The sequence below is a fragment of the Gymnoscopelus microlampas genome (genome assembly GCF_963454915.1).
Source record: "Gymnoscopelus microlampas genome assembly, chromosome: 16".
Lineage (NCBI taxonomy): Eukaryota > Metazoa > Chordata > Actinopteri > Myctophiformes > Myctophidae > Gymnoscopelus > Gymnoscopelus microlampas.
In genome coordinates this window covers 24,477,000-24,498,864 of record NC_139953.1, presented here as the reverse complement: position 1 = coordinate 24,498,864, position 21,865 = coordinate 24,477,000, and the positions used below count along the sequence as shown (strand labels likewise).

Here is a 21,865-nt window from a genome sequence, read left to right as displayed (position 1 = left end):
CTTTTTAAATCTATACTTGGAATGTTATACAGTAATTCAACATACGTTTTATTTTTAAATACTACTGGAAATAGAAGTAGACAGGTAGCCTAGTTGAAACTACTAGAAAAACAGCCTAGACAAAAAGTCCTCTTCTCGTCTTCAGCATCCTTCTCCCAATTTACCCCAACCCTCCTCCGCACATGACCAAACCATCTCAACCTCGCCTCTCTTACTTTATCCCCAAACCTTCTAACCTGGGCTATCCGTCTAAGGGGGTCATTCCTGATCTTGTCCCTCCTTGTCTTAATGAGAATTGTAGCATCTTCAGTTCTGCCACCTCCAGCTACTCCTCCTGCCTATGTCACTGCCACCGTTTCCAAGCCATACAGGATAGCTGGTCTCACTACCATCTTCTATCTACAACTTTCCTTTAACTCTTGCTGGTACCCTTCTGTCACAAATCACTCCTGACATTATTCTCCATCTGTTCCACCCTGTTTTTTGCGATGCAGGTGAAAGGCATGTGAATCAGACTGTTTATATCCATCTGTAAATTTATATCAGGAATAGAACAACCTTTTTCAAAGGTTTTCTTTTTCCATAAAACCAAATCCCTGGTGCAGATACTTTGTATAGACTGAAAGCACAGTACTTGCTGACACATAAGTAAGGCTTATTAAAGGCATATTGAAAATATATAATATAATAAATAGCACTTATTTTATTATCATTATCCACTCTATTGAGGAGGCAGTATAGAAACTCATTGCCCATAATGCTGCTACAAACTCTATTGTACCTTGAACATTCAAAGGTTAAGCCAATGCCGCAAAGTCTAGTCATCAGAAAATTATCTTCCCCACTGTTAAAATTAGACATTTACTGTATATATATATATATATATATATATATATATATATATATATATATATATATATATATATATCATGATGTGAAATACAACAACATTTGTATCCTGATATAATAAATAAGACATTTCAATGATACAGCTTTGCATAACTGGTCTTTATTGATACTCTTCTCTCTTTACAGTAAATACTGAGTCAAAAACAAAAGGGCATGAGAATCAATACATTTCCATTTCAATGTTGGTAAACAATACGTCATTTACATTCAAATAATAAAACAACATCTATTTAACAAGGTCTTTGTGTTAAACAGACAGCTATAAATATATTCTAAAACACTAAACATCCATGTTTCTTCCTATGCTGTTTTTTAGACAGATGGTAGTGTTTCATATAGACTTGGGTTTCAGTCTGTGAAAGCCTCACTGCTGGAAGGGGAAGGGAAGGTTGATCTCAAGCTTTCCTGTGCTAACTTTCATGTACTCTTGGACCTCCTCAGAAGCCTGCTGCAGAAAATCAGAAACAGTGGTGTTGAACTGGTTCATCGCAGTGATGACCATGTCCATAATGTACCCGGCAGCATTCTGCAGCAGCTCCATATTTAGTGTAGGGATCTCATTTAAGACATTCTCAATGGAAGTGAAAAGGTTGCTACAGAGGACATTGATATTGACGAGCACTGCGTCCAAGTAGGTAGAGTCAAGAGAGTCAACAAATTCCTGTGATTTCTCAACAATGGCCTTCAGGGTCTCACCCAGCTTCTCTAGCATCATGTCAATGCTCTCCATCTTTTGCACAAGGTCCACAGCTTCATCATAGATGTTCTTCAAAGTGACCTTCAAGTCATCATACATGTGACGTACAGTAATTCCATCACCGACTGGCATAGTGATTCTAACACTGCTCAATTGATCAAGTATAAAGTTACCATAGACCTCTGCGCTCTCACAGATAATCTCAAGGGCCTTCTCAAGCATAGCACCGATGCTGCTGGTCAGCTTCTTGAGGACCTCAGGGATAGTGGTCATCTCGTCAGAGCCAGGCAGTTTGAACTGGGTCTCCCTCAGGAACTTGACCGCGGCATCCAGGAAGACCTGGACAAGCTTCTGGTACTGGACAACTGTGTTTCTGAAGAGGATGGAGAGCTGGCCCATTTGCTCGTCAAAGATCATGGGAGCATTATAGGCCTCATCGACAAATTTCACAAGTGCACTCTTCAGATCCTCCACAAGGGATGTCATCAGGTACTTGTCAGCAAACATGGTCAGTGTGGAGGTAATGGAAGGGAGTCTCTCCTTGAGTCCAAGGAGCATATCTCTGGGTGCTTCCATGTTGTAGGCAATCTGAAGGTTCATCTTATCGGTGTCCTTAGCAGAAGCTCTGATGACTAGAATATCAACATCCTCCTCAGGGGCAGACTATTGGACAGAGGAAAAATAAATGTATTTAGTTTTTAGATTCTATATCATAGAAATGTGCATTTACTGGTCCTATGGAGGCACGATGTTAATTCAGAAACACCAACAATACTCACAACATAACGGCTATAGAGCCTAGCATTCATCTGAGATGGGACCCTGGCCTGGAACTGGAGACCTAGGAAGCCAGTTGATGGGGTGGAGATAGATGCACTGATTCCATCTCCGCGAGCAGCATAGCGGAAGTTCACATCAGTGAAAGTAGGGCTGATGATGTCCACATTGAGGGTGTGACGAGAGATGCTGGAAAGTAATTAAATTGTAGATGAGCAATCACTGTAAATGAATTCTTAACCTGTTCAATATGAAACATTCTGATGGACATATTAATACTTTGCAGGGGATTTTTTTTTTAAATCAAATGTATTCAACATTTACCTGTCATCAGCCTGCCGTTTCCTCCTTAAATATAAAAATGAGGAACAGTTACATTAAAGCCTCAACAATATATATTGTGAAAAATTGCATGTGAAACACGGTGTACAAGATATGTTACCTTAAAGCCTGGGAAATAATGTGGTGGATGTCCAAGGTCAGGTCAGTATGAGTCAGGACAGCCTTGCTGATCATGTTTAGAGCATCATTCTCAAAGTTTGCAGTGGTAGAAGCTATTGAGAGAATATTTATGTCATTATGTAATCATTCTGTAAAACAATGCTCAAAAATGTTCATACAGTATATTTCTGGGAGATGCTAAACTCACCATCCAAGTCATACTCCAGGAAGACAATTACAGAGGTAGCAGATGACTTAAGAATGACCTTGAAGACAGGGGCTTCTCCCTCCACTTCAACTACCATGTCAGTGGTGTACACTGGAGTGACAACTTTGGCATTGACAGAGATCTTCTGCTTTGGTACTGTCAATTCAACAATAGCCTTGTTAAAGAGGTTGAGGTCACCGAGGTCGCTTGGCTGAGACATATTGATCTCAATATCAGCAGTCAAGGAAGACATTGGGGCAAGATCTAGAGTTGCCTGGGCAACATGGCTTCCCTTGGTATTAAAGTTCATCACATTTGCTTCGTTGTTACAGGCAAACTTCAACACTGCATACACACGACTGAGGGAGGCCTCAACAGCCAGGTTCTCATTAACATCCATGCTAAGGACCTTGATTTCCCCATTGGTGAGTTTGGCATCAGCATTTACTTTGGATGTGGTACGTAGGCCATCAACATTGAGGTACAGAGTAGCCTCATTGTCCAAAATTCCCAAAAGAGCATATTGCTCAAGCACTGTGCCTTCAATGTTTGCTTTGGTGGTTGTCTCCATAGAAGCATATTCAAATGTTCCCTCCAACTTCAGGCTATGTTCTGCCTCTGCCTCTCCAACAGCCTTAATGATGGGCACATTGAAATTACCCTTCAGCTTCAAGGTAGAGACAGCATTTGCCTTGGTCTTGGTGTCTACAACCAGGTTCTGGTTGGCTTCCAGGTTGAGAATGGGCAGGGCAATCTTGGCAACAGTAGCTACAGAGACGGCAGCTTCGTAAGTCTCAGTACTCAGACTAATGGTGCTGTCATGGGTACCCTCAATATGGGGGTTCTCAAGGGACAAGGAGTTGGCCAGCTTGATTCCTCTTTTGGTGGTCAGGCTGGTGGTGCCATCAAGCTTAGTCTTCAGGCTCTCAAACACAGAGGCTGTGGTTGCTCCCAGACGGAACACAAGATCATCCTCATTGTACAGTCCAGCATTAAGATTCAGGTTGATAATAGCAGACTTAAAAGACAGCTCTGTGATCAGGTTACCCACAGAGGGAATCTGGATCAGACCCATCACATCAACGAGGGGGGCACCTTTGTTCTTCTGGTAAACAATCTTGGCATCTACATCAACATTCTGCTCAGGGGTCTTCAGAATGTGCTCCAACCTGAAGGTCTCATATAAGTTCAGATCACTGATGGCTGGGGTGCGGAAGTCAACAAAAGGCAAGTCAAACTCAGGGATGCTAATGGGGCTAGTCAGGAAGTCAAGATTAGCCTCACCATCTACTGCGACAATGATACCAGCTTCATTCTCATTGTTGTCAATGGTGAAGTTGTAGGAGACCTTGTACTGATTGAGACGTGCCATAGCCACTGTGTTGATGTGTTGGGTGTCAGGCTTGAAGATGACAGAGTAATCATTCTGGAGATCAATCTTAGCGGTCAGGGATTCAAAGACATTCATTCTGGTGTTTCCCTTGTTCTGGAAGTCAAAGACAACCTCAGTGGGTCGAATAACAACATTGACCACATTGGACAGGTCTCCACTGACTGTACCAACCAGCTCTGTGTCATGGTTTGCCTTCAACTCAAGCTTCATATCATAAAGGTTAGCCTGTCCTGACGCTACAATAACACTGTTCTTAATTGCGGGGCCCTCTGAATCACAGCGGGCATTGAACTTGACGTAACTAAATAAGGCAGATTCAGCAGTCATTTGCTGTTTCATGTTCAGAATTGCAGAGTCTGTGTCACCTGTGAAAGTCAGCTTAGCCTCGCTGGGATTGAGGGTGAAAAGCAAGTTGCTCTTGTGATTGGCCTCATCATCATTGAATTTGACTCTACCTACATTGTCAGCTGTTACGGTGAGGGTAAGGCCATCCTGGCGAACAACAGCTTTCTGGGATAGAGTGGCATCACTAGTGAAACTGATGATAGGGAGGTTTACTCTGTGATTGTAAGTTGTTTCCAGAGAGGAAGTCATTCCACCCCCAACAGCAATAAATGCTGTGTTCGCAATATCAGCAGTGTAAGGTTCAGTGGTGACTTTCATTGTAGTCTTGGCTTGGGCCTGGGCTGCTTGACCATAGAAAGTTAAAGATGCTTGATGTTCAACTCCAATAGCAGGATTATTAAACTTCATGGTCTCTGCAAAGACAACACGGTTCATCTTGGGGATCGCAACGCGAGCTGTAGCATCCAGATTGTATGTAAGCATCTCAAAAGTAGGAGATGTGGTCCTTGAAGTCAGGAATCCAGTGAATTGAGGTGTCATTTCATTTTCAGTAGAGTTTTGGAACTCAGCAGTTGTCTTGATGGTATAGATGGGAGTGATTAGTTTGATCTCACCATACAGCTTGCCAAAACTGGGGATCATAATTTCAGTAGGGATAGTTGGCAGCTTAAAATCAGGTATCTGGAGTGTCTCAACAAGCTTCTCAACAGGGACCTGGGGGAAGGCAGGGAGGGAGATATCTGAAAGGGCAAACTCAGGGAAGATTATCTCAGGCATAGGAGGAAGGTTCAACGTAAGGTCTCCAAAGAAAGCCTCAATGTCAAGCATCTGGATCTCAAAGTTGACAATGAAATCAATTAATTCAACGATTCTCTGCTTAATGTCATCAAAGGAGATGGTGAAGGCTGGCACAGTGTGGAAGCCCAAAATGGTAAACTCAGGAATATCCAGTTGTGTTGGGATTTCAAACTCCTGAAGGCTGTCCATACTGATCTTCATTGAAGGTACGACCAAATCAGTGAGAGGGAAGGTGAATGATGGAATGTCCAGCTCCGCTGTCTTCAGTCCAGCGATGAGCCCCTCAAGGATCTGCTTTATCTCTTCGATGATCTTTTGTTCAGGAACCACCTTCTGGATTACTTCAACCACATTGTTGAACATATCTGTGATGACGGTCACCAGCTTGGTGTAATATTTGCTTGCCGCTTGCAGATATGGGGCAATCGCAGCTTTGACATCAATTTCAGTAACTTTCAGATTTTCAACGAATACCTTCAGGTCATTAAGTATGGTATGGTCAACAATTTCCTTTACTGTATTGATCATCTCTGCAACTTTGATTTCTCTTAGTTGGTCGAAGAAGCTCTTAAAAGATGAGAAAATAAAACTGACAAAATCTCTTGTGGCCTCAAGTTTCTGAGGGATTTCAAGTGCTCTGATCAGCTCATTCACAGAGGCAGTGTTTTCTGCAATAATTTGATTGGCCTGATCCACAAAGGCGTTATAATCAAATGACTTCAGGCTCTGGACAATAGTGTCAATATACACACTCAGATCCTCAATCATCTGCTTAATCTCAGTTGTTTTCAAGTAGCTGACAGTTCCTTCCATGACTTGCATAACCTTGGCAGGGATGTCAATTTCCTTCAATCTGTTGGCTACAGCTTGGATGGTGTCATCAATTTTTAACTGTTTGATTAGTTCCAGAAGGCTCTCCAGAATTACCTCAATTTTTCTATCAACCTCAAACTTCGCCAACAATTCTCTCAGTTTAGCACTGAATGCGTTAAACTTTCCAAGGATGTCGAAATCCAGGATAATGTCCTGAACAAACTCAATGGATTTGCTGACAAAGTCTGTGGGAATCTGAGCCATGAGTTCCTTAATGTAAGCTTCCAAGTTCATTGATGAAATGTAGCTCTTCAAGTTTTCAACAAATTCGGACAAGTCAAAGCTCTCAATGAGCTTGCTCAAGTAATTCAAAACCATCTCAACTTTAGCTGGCAAGTTGGCATCAATATCATGTAGAAAAGCAATGCTGCTGCCCTTTAGGCTTTCCAGGTCAATCTTCTTGATCAGGTCTCTTATAGTATCAATCACAGAAAGAATTATGTTCTTGATATTATAATCCTCATTGATGGCATTGAGGACTTCAGAGATCTTCTGAGTAACAGTTTCAGACAGGGTGCCATCAGCAATCATATCCCTCATCATATCAACATAGCCTTGGATGCAAATAGTGATATCTTCCAGCAGTTTCTCAACAGCAACTTTCACTTTCAACAGATAGGCTTCCAGTTCTTCAGCAGTGATAGCATATTCTTGGGTAAAGTCAGTTAGGTATTGCTTCAGCTGACTGGCTTTGTCTTCAATATTGAGTTGAACAATAAAGTCATTAAGTTGCTGTGGAAGTGCCTCGAGCCTAGCCCTAACTTGGTCATCATTAATGTAGTTCTGCAGGACCTCTGCAATGTTCACAATAGCGACCTTAATGCTTTCCAGGAGGGCGGGCACAGTTTCAAATAGAGGGAGCTGAATAATGCGACTGTTTGTGTTCTTATCATACTTTAGGAAGCTAGCAATTGTGAATTCCTGATTATCTGGTGAGTCAATGTTGAGCATATTTGTGAAGATGGTGCTTGAAACCTCCATTCCCATTTTCTCAGCGGTATTGTAAGCACTCATGTCCTGATTGAAGCTATGGTCATTCATTTTGGACTTCATCCTAAGACTAATCTTTTGTTCCACGACAGACAGAACAGTGTCCATCTTGTTGTCAACAGTGGTCTCAAGGGACAATCCATTGTTAAGCTGCTGGGTCACAGAGGCTCTGCATTCATGTGAGGTGGCAAGAGCCAGGGGCTGTGCCCTAAGAAGGAATTTGCCATAGAGCTGGCCGCTCTGCTTTCCATACAGGGTCAGGTCACCATCAGCATTGAACATGGCATCAAGGTTGAAGTCAAAAGGAATGATGCTAGAACGGATGGCGTGATCATAGCGCATGGGCTGAGAGTTGAAGCGGGCATCATTGGTGATTCTGGCAGCAAGACCAAGAACTTCAAGCTCAGTGTTCTGGCTCATGTGGGTTCCAAAGACCTTTCCAGTAGTGCTGCACTTAGCATTGGCAGTCATGTCAGCATAATTCACCTCATAAGTGTGCTTGATCTCCTCTTCACCATAGGTGGCTTTCAGGCTGCCAGTCAGGTCCATCTTGTAAAGCTCTGCCTTTAACTGAGCCTCATTGATGATGTCGGCTGCCAGCAGTTTCAGGTTGTTATTCACATTTGCAGAAGCGGTGTAGGGCTTCAGGTCAATGGTGATATCATGAGTATAAGTAGCATACTCACTGACGATGGCCTCAGCCTTAGTGTTGAAGTCAAGGCTAGAGAGAGTGATGGTCAGAGTGTTGGCATTATCAACCTTGATGTCAAGCAGTGCAGCCTTGTTGTTAATGGACAGCATAGCCTTGGATGCATCAAGTTCAGCACTGAAGGTGTTCTGCACGTTCAGGGGGCTCTGGAGGGTGGTTGATCCACTTGTGGCCAAACCATCCTTGTTCATTGTCAGAGTAGCTTTGTGAACAGCCTCGTTCTCAAGGAATTTCACAGTGGCATCACTGTTTAGAGCCAGGCCATTGACATCAAGATTGGCAGTAAGCAAGGAGTAGATGCGGTTTTCAGAGTGCTCAGCATTGGTTTCCATCTTGATGATGACTTCACCGGCACCAGCAGAGGCCTCAGCCAGGTTACGGACCTTCATACCAAGGATAAGTATGCTACTGGTATCGCATTTCAGGGCCAGTTTGTTTTCCTTGAAGGAAAGCTCTGCGGCTTGGGTCAGGATGTCCTCAAAAGCATTAGTGTTTGACACAACACTGAGCTCACCATTGGCAAATGTGGCTGCAATTGTGTTTTGAGCCTGAAGAATGGTGGAGTCAATCTTTAGAGAAGAATCAATCTTTGCTTCTGGTCTGAATGGGAAAATGGCAAAAGACTGGGTACAGATGGTGTTGCCATAAATGGGCCCTGCTTTGACTGTTCCCTCAAGATTGCTATCAACAGAGATTTCCTCAAATTTGAAGTCAACCATGCCAGTGTGCTGAAGTGCAATATTGAGTCCAAGGGGACTTGTTGCTTCAATCTTGCTGCTGGATTTTACACTTATTTTGTCTGTGATGGTTACATCTTCAATGATGTTAACATTGGCTTCAAGGAACTTATGGACCAAGGAGCTTTTCAACTCTGCCTTAACAGAATCAGAGCTGGCCAGCAATCCAGAGCCTGTGTGAAAATAGAGGAATACAACTTAATTGATAGTAACTTAAAGTAATGCACACAGAGAATTATCCAGTCCTCTTTACTTGGTCAATGCTCATTACTTGGTCACATATATTATATTCCAACATCTTTATGTGAGAAATGCTAATTTGATCAGCAAATGCCAACAAATTCAAGTTTTTTTTATGCTCAACAATATACCTTCAATCTTGAAGGAAAGGATATCCAATGGGGATGTTCCAGTCATATCGAACTTGGCTGAGTAGCTAGGTGTCTCCACAACATCTTTTCCGGCTGCTGCTGAGATCTCCAAGTCATAGAGATTACACTTCACCTCAGCTGAAACCTCAGCTTTGCCAAAAATAGGCACAGATAGAGTCATGCTCTCAGGAACAAAAAGCTCAGGGATGGGGATCTCCATGGAGACAATCTCTAGTCCAAACCCAGGCAGAAGCACGTGTGGGGTGGTCAAGGCAGGTGGGAAGTTTAGCTCCTCTGTTGACTTTCCTCCCATTGGGATAGGGACAACAATGGTGAAGCGCTCATCGTTGAAGTAGTAGACCACCTTTGCTTCACTGAAGAAAAGAAAATGGAAATTGCCTTAATTATTTCCTTTGTAATGAGAAAAGAAAATTCCTCTAATTATTTATTGATAGCTCCTGTAGTTGTGAAACTTACGCATTCAGGAACAGTTTCTCTGGCAGTGAAATCTCAGGCATATCAGGTACTCTGAAGTTCTGAATGTAAGGAATATCAGCTGCATACTTCTCCATGTAGTTATTTGCGGCCTGAGGAACAAATACATTGTTTATATTTTCTGCATACTCCAAAGGGGAATCTGTTGATTTAGATGATGATGTTTTCTTTTTTTTTATTACATACCTCCACGGATTTGGTGAGTATGTGACGGACTTTCATGTCAGTCTCTCCCACTTGCATGTCAAGAAGATCATTGCCATATTTTTCAATCATTTCGCGTTGAGGAAGATATTCCAAGATCTTAGAGTCTGTGTCAGACTTAACCTCTGCCTCTATCTTGCTGCCATCTATAATAAAAAAGATGAAAGATATTTCATTTAAGGTGCAGTGGAGTGAGCAATTTGTAGAGAAAGGAATGACAAATTGATTTCATAAACGTTATCTGAAAAAGCTCATCAGAGCAAAACGTGGCATAACCCTAGCATCCCTATTCAGTCATAATAGTCATATAGTCATAATAGGCGAACATTCTGCAAAAATAGCCAATCTACAATCTCACAACACGTTGCGTTGCAATCTACAAGCTCACAACGTGAGTCTGTATGCGTTGTGAGCTTGTAGATCAGCTATTTCCGCTATTTGACATACAATGAAGTATATTGTGTTTAAGTGGTTACATGACAAGCCACAAATGTTTTAACTGTGAAAAGAGTAAATAATTAGTATGTTACCATATTTCAGTGCGATTTTATGTTCAGAGGTGATCACTGGGAGTTTGATGTTACTCTCAAGCTCAACTTCCAAGTCCTCGCCATGCTTTAGGTTGGCTGTGACGGACGAATCAAGGTCGAAGAAGGGGACAAGAAGCTGGAGCTGCAGCATAGCATCCTGCATAGCAGCCACCCTGTGAGGAGGAAAGCGATAAGTGCATATAAAATGGACATTCCTTTAAGCACTTTCTTACACTTTTCTTACTTTTTCTTGAATGAGGTAGATGGTAGTACTTATTTTGATTTCTTGTGGATGTGATTTGTTTGATTTCTTACTTGGCACGGCCAACCAGGGAGAGCTGAGGGACGTTCTTGTTGATCAGGTCAAGGGAGATGGAGTGAGTTCCCTTGCCCTTGGTGTTGCCATCGACGACACCCAGCCTGAATCCGGCATCCACGTCAAAGTCAGGGATCTGGAGGTCAGTAGTGAGGACGTGCTTCTTCCTGTTGTACTTCACAGTCGCTACGGCCTCAGTCCTCAGCTCCTCCCCTGTTGTTTTAACAAATACAACTTAAAGTCTCCACAAGATCCATTCTGTTTTTGATGGTATAACAGCTAATTTAACCACTTTCTAACTGGTAACTGGTAACTATTTTGGGCATGTCATTATAGGCAAAACTGTTACGACTTTCAAAAATAGCAAAAACAGCCAAACTAGAAGCTCACAACGCATATCATCGTTGTGAGCTTGTAGATCAACTACTTTTGCTGTGCGACAGTAAAAAAATAGAGCTTAATTAGTAAAAAAAATATTATGATAGTATTATGATAGTTTAAATGTTCCTTAAGATGTGTATCATAACCTGGCTTACCTTCAGCACTCAGGATCATCTTCACAGAGTCAACCTTCTGACGGCCCTCTTCACCCTCCTTGAGAAGTTCATAGGCAATAGCGGCAGTGTACTCAGTGACTTCACCAGTGGGGCGGAGCTCCACAATAAACCTGGTAAACCAATTCATTTTAATCAATTTCATTCAATTCATGTTTTTAATTGCATTTTAATACCCTTACTAGTTCAAGTTTCAAATGTGTCTGGTTTATAACAGTGACTCTTTTTCACTCTGGGGCCCCGCAATTTGATATGCGTTAGGCCATGGACCCCCATTTAATCCAATTTATTTTTCTGCTGGGACCCTGATTTACACTGTAAAATCCAAACTTAACTCTCACAATGTACAAATGAAACCAAATGGACCAGTTCCATTTGTACACTTAAGGGTTCATTTGGTTCTTAACTATCAATCATTTTGCTGGGGACGCCCCTGGAACCCCCTTAAGGACCCCTTGGGGTTCCCAGATCCCACTTGAGAGCCACTGGTTTAGAAGGTTTGCCACTTACTTGCTGTCTCCAGTGAAGGGGAAGTAGGGGACTGTCTCCTCATTGTAAGCATCAGTGTACATCAGGGAAGTGCAGTAGGTCATTCCAGTGAAGAGGGGAGTACACTCATTGTTATCAACCTTGTCCTGAACTCTAGGGGGGATGGTAAACGTCTCCGCGCCAATCACTGCCACTAGGTTATTGCTGCAAGTGAGATGGAGGAAAAGTAAGATAAATGCCACTATATTCAATCCATTAGATATATATATGAGAAGTGCTCCTGAGCTTACGTAATGCTGATGAGCTTGGTGGGGTTCTTAGGTGCAGGGATGGTGAGCTTGATGTGATCGCTTCCCATGGAGATCTTGGCGCTCAGTCCACTCTCATGGAAGAGGTTGGTGTGCATCTCCAGTCCAGAGTTGACGTATTCGGGAATGAAAGAGCCGATCTGAGTCACAAACTCAATGCCAGCAGAGGGCATGAAGGCAATCTCGCTCTATGGGGAAACAGTGGATGAGATAAGAGAGAGATACCATAGGGAATGGCACATTTCATAATTTTGCATCTTTGTGAAAATTAGAAGAAGATTTTACCATGTCACGAGCAATGTTGAGTCCACCCTTGATACCAGGAGTGAAGGTACCAGACAGGGCAATCCTCAGAGGCACACCAGTAGCAGTGGGCAGGAAGAACTCATTGTCCATGAAGATGTAGTGGGCGAAGATTTTGTTGTCAGCTTTAGTCATCAATCCCTTCATAACCTGAGGTAGATGGAAGATACACATAAGTATGCACTAGTGATACAAATGCAACACATTTTATTTTCACAACGATTAGATAATGTTGTCTACTAGTGAAATGTGTGAGTAAGCAGTGATTCGTCTACTTACGTCCATGGGGAACATTTTGAGCATGCCGTCAATCATCATGGCAGCAGAGTAGGCCATCTCCTCCATGTCATTGGTCCTGAGGTATCCCAGCTCATTACCTAGCAGTCTCAGGTAAACCATTGCCTCAGGAGACTCTTGGGCCGTTAAATCTCTCACCAGTTTATTGAAGTTACGTCCAATTTCCTTCAGCAGGCTCTGTGAAGCCTGTTTGATAACCACAATAGTCTTAATAAAATATTCTACATAATTCTCAAATTAACACCATAACAAGCATTTTCAAATTATTAACAAAAGCACAACAACACGTATCATTGAATACCTCTCTCTTCTTCCTATCATTCCTCAGAGTTGGCAGCATGTTCTTCAGGATGTCACTGAACCCGGTTGGCATGTTGTCGGAGATGAAGTACATTGTCCTCAGAGTGGTGTCAGGGAAGAATCCGTTCTCTCCAAACAGGGCTTCAACAGTTGGCTCAAGTCCTTTCCCCTCCATGCCGATCTTAATGGTAATGGAGCAAATTGAAATTGTTGTTATCTATACGAAAAACACTTTCAAATCTGTTGTCTGACAAAAGAAAATGGCTTTACCTCCATCATGTCGATGTCATAGCCGAAAGCCTTCAGGGTCATTTCAAGCATGGCCTCCTTGGGCAGGTAGCTGGTACCTTCAAAGATCATGTTGCCCTCCACGGATCCCATCTTGTAGTTGCGGGAGAACTTAATGGGGTCCATGACAGTTCCGATCTCATTACCCTGCAGGGCATTGAGAATCTTCTCTCTGAGCCTGTAGAAACACAGATAGTTATTACAAGAAAATACAATTAAGAGTTATGCGTATTCACCATATTACTAATCTAAACCTGTAATTTATGTCACTTTCACAGTCTTCACTTACTCTTGGGTCTCTGGCTCAGTTGAAGACAAGATGTTGGTAATGTGGGAGATGACAAAGCTCTTGGCTTGCTGGTCAGGTTCATTAGGCAGGGCAGCAGCCAGCTGCGCGAGTTCACTTGGCTGGGGGTCTTTCATCAGCACCAGGTAGGCAGCAACGCGCTTCTGCAGGGGGCTGGCACTGTCCAGAAGGACCTGCATGAGAACCTCTCTGCCCTGTGACAGAGAAATACATCCATCATTAAGAAAAAGACAAACAAAGCAATCACTTTCTGCATAATTTATCTTAAAGTAAAGTAACAATAAAAGCAGTTTGACTTGCCTCCTCTGGGACAGGGGTCAGCCTGAAGGCCTGGATGGCAGCTTGCTGAACTGTGGGGGATGCAGCAGGGTGGTTCACACACTGGATCACAGCACTCTTCAGGGCAGGGCTGGCAGCACCCATGGCTGCAGCCATGTTTCCAATAACCTAATGTCACAGCAGAGAAGATAATAATTAGTCTTCTTTCCAACCTTGAAAATTCTTCGATTTCCAAGATTCCTGAATAACATACTCACCCTCAAAGTCATGAAAGTGGTGTCCTTGTCTCCACTGCAGTCACCCAGCTGGGTAGCCATGAACTCTGCAACATTGTAAATCTCAGGGATAAGTTCACCTTCAGCCTTGTAGAACCTTTTAGGGCAAAGGAAATGTATTGGTGTAGTTTATTTCATGAGCAATTTATGTGAGGCATACAAAGGCATTTAAGGATAAATAAAATAGAATGAAATACCATATAAAGAATAAAGGTCAGATTGCAATTGTGGTTTTACTATTCTCTATGTATGTATGATTAAAAAATAGGGTAGATGTGGTTCACACACACAAAGGCTCCACAAGGAGGAATAAAGTTTGCTCACCTCTTGACAATATTGCTGAGGGCATACATGATGGGCTTGCTGGGCTTGTACTGAGCCATCTCCAGCATGTCTTTGATCAGGAGGGGAGAGGGGTTGGACACCAGTCCCAAAGCAAAGACAGTGGCGTCAACTTCAAGAGAGGAACTGTCAAAGGTCCTCAGGATCTGCATGATGGCACTGCTACACTCAGGGGTACCGCACTGGGCCAGAACCTGGTAGGTCAGGGCAGGGGACACCTCAAGAGCCTCATCAACGGCAGAGCGCAGGATCTCGGTCTTCATTCCACGGACCATGTTCACCAGCTTCTGGAAGAGGTGGGCCCTCCTCTCGCCCTCGTTCTCAGGCAGATTAGCCAGTTCTCCCAGGAGAGCAAGACCAGCATCCTTATCCTGGATAACATTCTTGTCAGCAGGAGTCTCCATGTTCAGACCCTTGACATGAGCTTCATCTATAATAAGCAGAGAGTAAACAGTTAAAATGGTATTGTCAATGACAATATAAAAAAACATGTTCAGAAGAAAATGACAAATACAAAGAGCTCCTTACTAAAGTCAAAGACTCTGTCGTTGTGAGCAGAAACCTCCAGCAAAGTCAGAGACTGCTTGCCAACATTGGTAACGCCATACTGACCCCTATGGGCAGACAACATTTGGTTAAGACATAATAGATGGATATCCATACATTGACTTCATAGAATCAAAGATATTACAAGATAAGAGTACAAGTTTTGACTTACTTGTGAGAGAAAGGAACAAGGATGTGGTTCTCAGTGCAGGCACCAGAGGTCATGTGCATGTTCTCATTGTCAAACTTGTAGTTGCAGGTCTGGGAGCTCCTGACCAGCTGGGCAAGAGGGTAGTGCTGCAAGGAGACAATTGTTTGTTATTTGTCTGTCTGTTTGTTACTCACGATTATTTGGCATTATTTAACATTATCATCTGGATGTCTTACCATGCCAGAGATCAGAGCCAGGGGGCTGGTGTGGTCTCTCATGGGGACAAACTTGTCACATTTGGACAGATCCCTGGTGAGGCTGACGTCAGTAGCAATGTCCTCTCTTGCATCGACAGAGTAGGAGGTCCTGCATTTGCCATGGATGGTGGGCTGAAATGGAAGATAAATCACTATTCATATTCATCATAAGTCTATAAGTCTATCTTTTTCCTCAAATTCCTCAAATTAACATTTTCATAAGTTACATACTGTACTGGTAAATACAAAATTACACTTGTGGATGTCTGCAGTGAAGGTACATTAAAGAGCAGTTTAATGTACCATGTTCTTGTTCTTCTCCTCCTCCAACAGAGGCACAGCCAGGGCAGAGATGATACCTCTCTTGATGTTCAGGATGGTCATCGTCTCACCCTCCTCAGGGTACAGTTTGACATCATACTCACCCTCAACCACAACCTTCAGAGGATATCTAAGGAAAGCAGCATAGAGGGGGCATTTTCATGTTTCAAGTTACCTAATACAAAACGCTAAAAAGAGTTTTTTCCTCTCAGTGTTATGAAGATGAATTTATGAGCCTTGCGATGTAAATCGCATAATATTGGGGTTGATTCTGACAGTTAACTTACTTTTCCATTTCAACAGCAAAGGCCTCAGAGCTAGATGTTGGTCTAAAGACAGGGGTGTCCTCCTCAAAGTTGCTGTCCACCTCGCTCAGGGTACATTCCCTGGTGCGGATGACAAAGCTGCAAGCTTGAGGCACTTCAATCTCGACCTGTAAGACAGAAAGCAAATGTTTACGTCCTGCTTCAAAATGTTAGAAAAGGAACGTAGATGTGCCTGTCACAATTATTACATAATCGCCTTGTGCAATAATTTAAACTAACTTCAATTATTTTTGCATAATTGTTAGAATTGTTTCCATTCATCAGTGTAAAAACGGCTGGATGAAATAAAAAATAATCGTCATATTTCCATCACTAATTCCACATTTGAGTGTGTCCACACTCTTTTAATCACTTTTAACCTGGTGTCCATATTTTGGGCATTTAGTGACATGAAATATTTTTTGAAATAGCTAAAATAGCTGATCTACAAGCTCACAACAGGTTGCAATGCAACGTATTGTGAGCTTATAGATCAGCTGTGTTCGCTATTTTGGACATTTGTAAAATTAAAGTATAAGATTATTAAGGATATGGCCTGTTTTAGCCATAATACATATTTATTTTTGATTATTGGCACTGGTCACTGTCAATCATTTCTTTGTATATTTATTTAATAATACTTTGTTATAAGTTGTTTGTATGTGCCCTGTGCAACTTTTGTTAACAAAGCCTAAAAGCCATTCTTATACTGTACTGTATATATGTTCAATGCCAAAGAACACAACTAAAATCATTAATCACAATTATTTGAATGACAATTAATCATCAACTAAAATGTCTTGATCGTTTGTGACAGCCCTAAATGTTGATCATGCAGCTAAAGATGGTGTTGAAATATCTTGGCTTGTACCTTGCAAGAGCCCTTGGGTCCATTTGTCATCGTTGAGGCGCCGTTGATGGCGTTCAAGGACTCAGCTTCATATAGGTATTCATACTTGTGTAGGGGCTTGTACCTTTTTGCCACTAGAATAGAAAAACAAACACCAGTAAGCGGTCGAGTAGTGATCAAATCTGTCCAATAAATTATAGGACCACAAAGCCAGAAGCTCATCTTATTAAAGTCTACTATAATAAAATGCCAATGTATTTTTTCTTCTCTTTTTGACAAGGAATAGGACATTGCTTTGTTCAATGACAAACAGCATGTGATGCATAAGTAAATATTGACTTGTAACTTACACAAACATGTTGGCTCTTCTTCGTCTTGCGCAACTGTGAAAAACAAAACGTATTCAGTACTATCTAGGAAATGAAATTAAAATGAACGTCATTGGCATTCAATAACCTTTTTTTCTGATATTTTCAAACTGATAGAAGACATTTCCTCTCACTTCTTATATTTTGATAACATTTCGGTCAACAAAGAAATGTCAATCTGCAACTTTTAAAGACTTTCAAGACTACAAAGTAATTTGGAATTGATTTACTTTTGTACATAAAATATACATTTTTAATACGGGACTTCTACTTGTAACAGAGTATATCTACAGTATTGATACTTTTACTTAAGTAAAACATGTGAGTACTTCTTCCATCACTGGTTGTAAGTGTTTTCTTTTGGTTAAAACAAAAAAGTTTAAGCTTTACAGATAGCAGTCATTTCTATAGTGTGTTTGTTCAGTAACAGGGGTCTCCCCATCTCTCCAGCTCTTTAATAAACAGAAAATGCAATTTCAGTCAGTTTGCCAATTTCATCCAATAAGGTGAGAGTAGCGTACCCATTTATCAGCGTCAATGTTATAATGTTCCAATTCCAATTTGGCCTGCTCATGTCTTTGTGTCATATCTTCCCATTTAACTTGTTTATTCTGTGTAAACTGTATGAGTTCTCTCTCCTGATTAGATTAAATTGGTATCCGAGCCTGAAAATGCATTTTTATGTTTACTAAAGAGTTAGAGAGACAAGGAGACCCCTGATACCAAACAAACTATCTATAGAAAGGATTACTATCAGAATAAAGAGCTACTTATAACACTTATTTTTTACAAAATAAACATCAGTTAATACACCTTTAAATATAGTATTCCTCAATCAATAACCTCACTACTGTTAGGTTAAACGAACACACAAATAACCAAAATAAACTCAAAATTTGAAAAATGTACTCACAAGCAAAAGCAAAAGTGCTTAGGAGCAAGAACAGGCAGAGCTTTGAGTCACCCATGATGGGTTCTTTGAAGCTCTCTCCTATGTGGTTGGGGAGTACTCCGACGAGACTGAGGCCTTTGGTCTTCGTATGGGACTTTTATACTCCCATGTGGGACTGGAAGGCACAGGCAGTACTTTAAAGTCTCAAAGTCCACTCTACCCTCCCAAGTGGAGGGCCAAAGGGAAAGGGTTTAGAAAGGCTACACAGACCCACATACATACATAAACTGGCCAATGCTGTGCAACATACAATAAGGCCACAGGTTTCTTCCCTTAATTGAGGTAAGATTAAGGGGAAATATGTGCACTGGGTTTGAAGATGATTTCAAACATCAAAAATACATAATTCAAATATGTTTTCAAACACAGCTTGCAATATTTCACCAACGACTGTTATATATGTGATACGCCCTAATATAAAGGCCCCTTTGTTGAGATTTTGATATGATAATAATTACAGTAAGTGATGTGATAGAAAATGGACAATAGTTTGACTATAAAGTTATACTCTATAATGCCGGCAGCCTATTTTACATATTACATTAAAAAAAAAACGTTTCTTGTATTTTACATAATCACCAATTATAATTGATGCCAGATGAACAGCTGTTCATTTACTTCTCACAGTTCCAGAGAGTTGTCCTTTTGTTGAAGAGGGTGTCATATTTTAATATTCTCATTCTGGGGTGTTGTACTTTGTAATTTTACAATCAATGGAGAAATATTAGCAGCAACTCCAGTTTAAACCAGGTCAATCATATCCATGGTTCCTAATGAGGGCTGGGTGATCAAGGCCTGCTCCAAAGACAAAGTCCTTTTGGATGTAAAAAATAATGATAAAGCTGTCAGCTGCTGGCACTTAAGATGTTTCCTTCTTTCACCCTGCCCAGCAAACAATCCAACATTGTATAGCTATGTTTAAAAAATAAACAAGTAAGTAGTAATTAAGTAGTAAGTAAATAAGTATGTATGTTTTTAAATTGAGGCATAGACTACATTTTTCATCTGGGGTCAGTTTTTTTATTTTTTTTATTTAGACCTATATCGTATAACATATAACATTATAACGTATATATAATGGTAAAAATATAATATAATATAAATTTCTTACATTTGATGTACCATTGCTGCATGTATAGTATGCATCCATCTATGTGTGTATGTACTGCATGTATGTATAATTATTGTCTTTTTATGGTGAAACCAAAGGCACATTTAATATTGTGGACAATAAAAGGTTTCATAATTATGCTGATATTCTTTTCACTTTTGTGAAACTGTGTTGATTTTGCTGTTGCAGTGGCAAAGCTTAGACAAAGGCCACAAGGTTATAACTGTGATCTACTGTATCAAGTCAGATTCACATGGTTATATTTTCACTACAGATATTGGGATCTGTAATTCAGATTGTGGCAGGTACTTCAAGTCAATACATAAATAAAATTGGTGACCTTTCAGTGACTAAGTCAGTTATTTATTTTTATTTGATTGCTGTGTTTTATTCTAAACCTCATAATGTCATGTATTCACTCACATATACAATTTTGAGGAAAGACATTTTTCATCACTAAAGAGCAGTTATTTACTTTTTTTTTTTTATAACATTGACCTATTTCTTTACATCAGAGTTAGTCTAACAGCCCAACTACAAAAGGTGCTCCTCGGAGCACAGGTCTCCGCCAGGTCAGGTACGTTATTGTGGCCTCCTGGTGGCGCTATAATAGGCCAATGTGAAAAGGGTGCCATTTATTCTTAGGTCTTTCACGGCAATCAGACACATCATTCAGGATTTGAGGCATTTTGTTCCAAAAATATGTTTTGCTAAATTAGACCTGCTGGTGGCGCTATAACAGGCCAATGTGAAAAGGGTGGCAATTATTCCTCGACCTAGTGGGAATGTGCGTGTGAAATTTCACGGAAATCGCAAGCTGCGTTCATGATTTGAGGCAGTTTGTTCAAAACGGACCAATCCTGCAAACTTTGGATGGCAACCTTAACCAATGAGGATGGAATATGGGAAATCGGACAGATCAGGGTTGATCACATGACTATAGAGATACTGTGTACCGATTTGCATGACGTTTGGTTAAAAACTGTAGGAGTAATGTGAAAAAATGGGTTTTGCACAAATCGGCCTCCTGGTGGCGCTATAACCGGCCCATGTGAACATTTTGAGGCAGAGGTTCTGAATTGGCATCCAGGGAGTGTGTGTGCACAGTTTCGCAGAGACCGGGCCAACGGTGCCGGAGATTTGGTGGTAACACAAGGACAGGACGGACACACGGACACACGGACGGACGGAGGGACGGAGGGTAAAACATACTCTCTCGCCATGCCTTCGGCCTGGCGGAGACAATTATTGTCTCCGCCTGGCCGAAAGGCATGGCGAGAGAGTATGTTTTGCACCCTGTCCGTCCGTCCTTGTGTCCGTCCGTGTGTCTGTCCGTCCGTCTGTGATCAGCTAATCTCCGGCACCGTTGGCTTGATCGCAGCGAAACTGTTTACACACACTCCCTGGATGCCAATTCAGAACCTCTGCCCCAAATGTTTCACATGGGCCTGTTATAGCGCCACCAGGAGGCCGCTTTTTGCAAAACACATTTTTTTAAAAACGGCTTATATTTTTCCATATATTCGGCCGTACACCAACGTCGAAGTCACATTTATCAAAGGATCCTATACAGCCAATCCTAGTGTACATCAGGTCGGAGCTTTGATAAATCTCCCGTCTGAAAACGAGAGTCATTTAAATAATACGCCCTTAAATATTCTCAAAACGCCCCGATTTTACGACATGAAGAACCATAATACGACCAAACACATCATGAAAAGCCAATAAGAAAGAGTTTCCCCCGCTCGCCTCGCCACACACGCACATGCCTCTCTCTCTCTCGCACGCACACACACACACACACACACACACACACACACACACACACACACACACACACACACACACACACACACACACACACACACACACACACACACACACACACACACACACACACACACACACACACACACACACACACACACACACACACACACACATACATTCGTAGCGCTACAATCTTTGTCACGTAGGCTTGTAGCCTACAGTACATGAATGACATATTATGATACCAATCACATAGCCATGAATGGAATACGTTTGTATATTAATTTATAGAGGGCCAGTATCTCTACAGTCATTAAACCAAACAGGTCTTTCAGATTTTTTATATTCCATCCTGATTGGCTATGAATGGCTTCCAAAGTTTGCACGAGTGCTCCGTTTTGCACAAAATGCCTCAAATCATGAACACAGCATGCAATTTCCGTGAAATAGCAGGCCGATTCGTGTTTTTACTTATAACTATACCGATCTGTGTAAAACGTATGTATGTATGTATGTGCACTCCCTAGAGGCCAAGGAAAAACCTTTGCCCTGCATTTTTCACATCTGCCTTTTATAGCATCACCAGGAGGCCGGCCGACCTATGTAAAACATATTTGGATATTACTCCTTCAGATTTCATCCAAATTTCACGCAAATCGGTACACATGCTCTCTATAGTCATGTGATCAAGAATGATCT

The 21,865-nt window shown here is 41.5% G+C and overlaps 1 protein-coding gene across 1 annotated transcript; it reads right to left on the bottom strand.

Annotated features, from left to right (window-relative positions):
* Positions 1-1,273: 1,273 nt before the first annotated feature.
* On the bottom strand, positions 1,274-18,301 carry LOC311062899 (apolipoprotein B-100-like; the record flags this gene model as incomplete). Its single annotated transcript, XM_084082118.1, has 29 exons — positions 1,274-2,269; positions 2,386-2,572; positions 2,708-2,731; positions 2,826-2,937; positions 3,033-9,050; positions 9,249-9,622; positions 9,726-9,835; positions 9,930-10,093; positions 10,478-10,650; positions 10,793-11,006; positions 11,330-11,460; positions 11,858-12,040; positions 12,127-12,332; positions 12,430-12,597; positions 12,727-12,930; positions 13,046-13,225; positions 13,315-13,510; positions 13,622-13,833; positions 13,940-14,086; positions 14,176-14,290; positions 14,518-14,965; positions 15,064-15,149; positions 15,254-15,378; positions 15,469-15,621; positions 15,793-15,940; positions 16,098-16,243; positions 16,987-17,099; positions 17,316-17,348; positions 18,247-18,301. 29 exons carry the CDS (start codon positions 18,299-18,301, stop codon positions 1,274-1,276), a joined length of 11,421 nt encoding a protein of 3,806 aa, XP_083938244.1.
* Between the last annotated feature and the right edge of the window lie 3,564 nt (positions 18,302-21,865).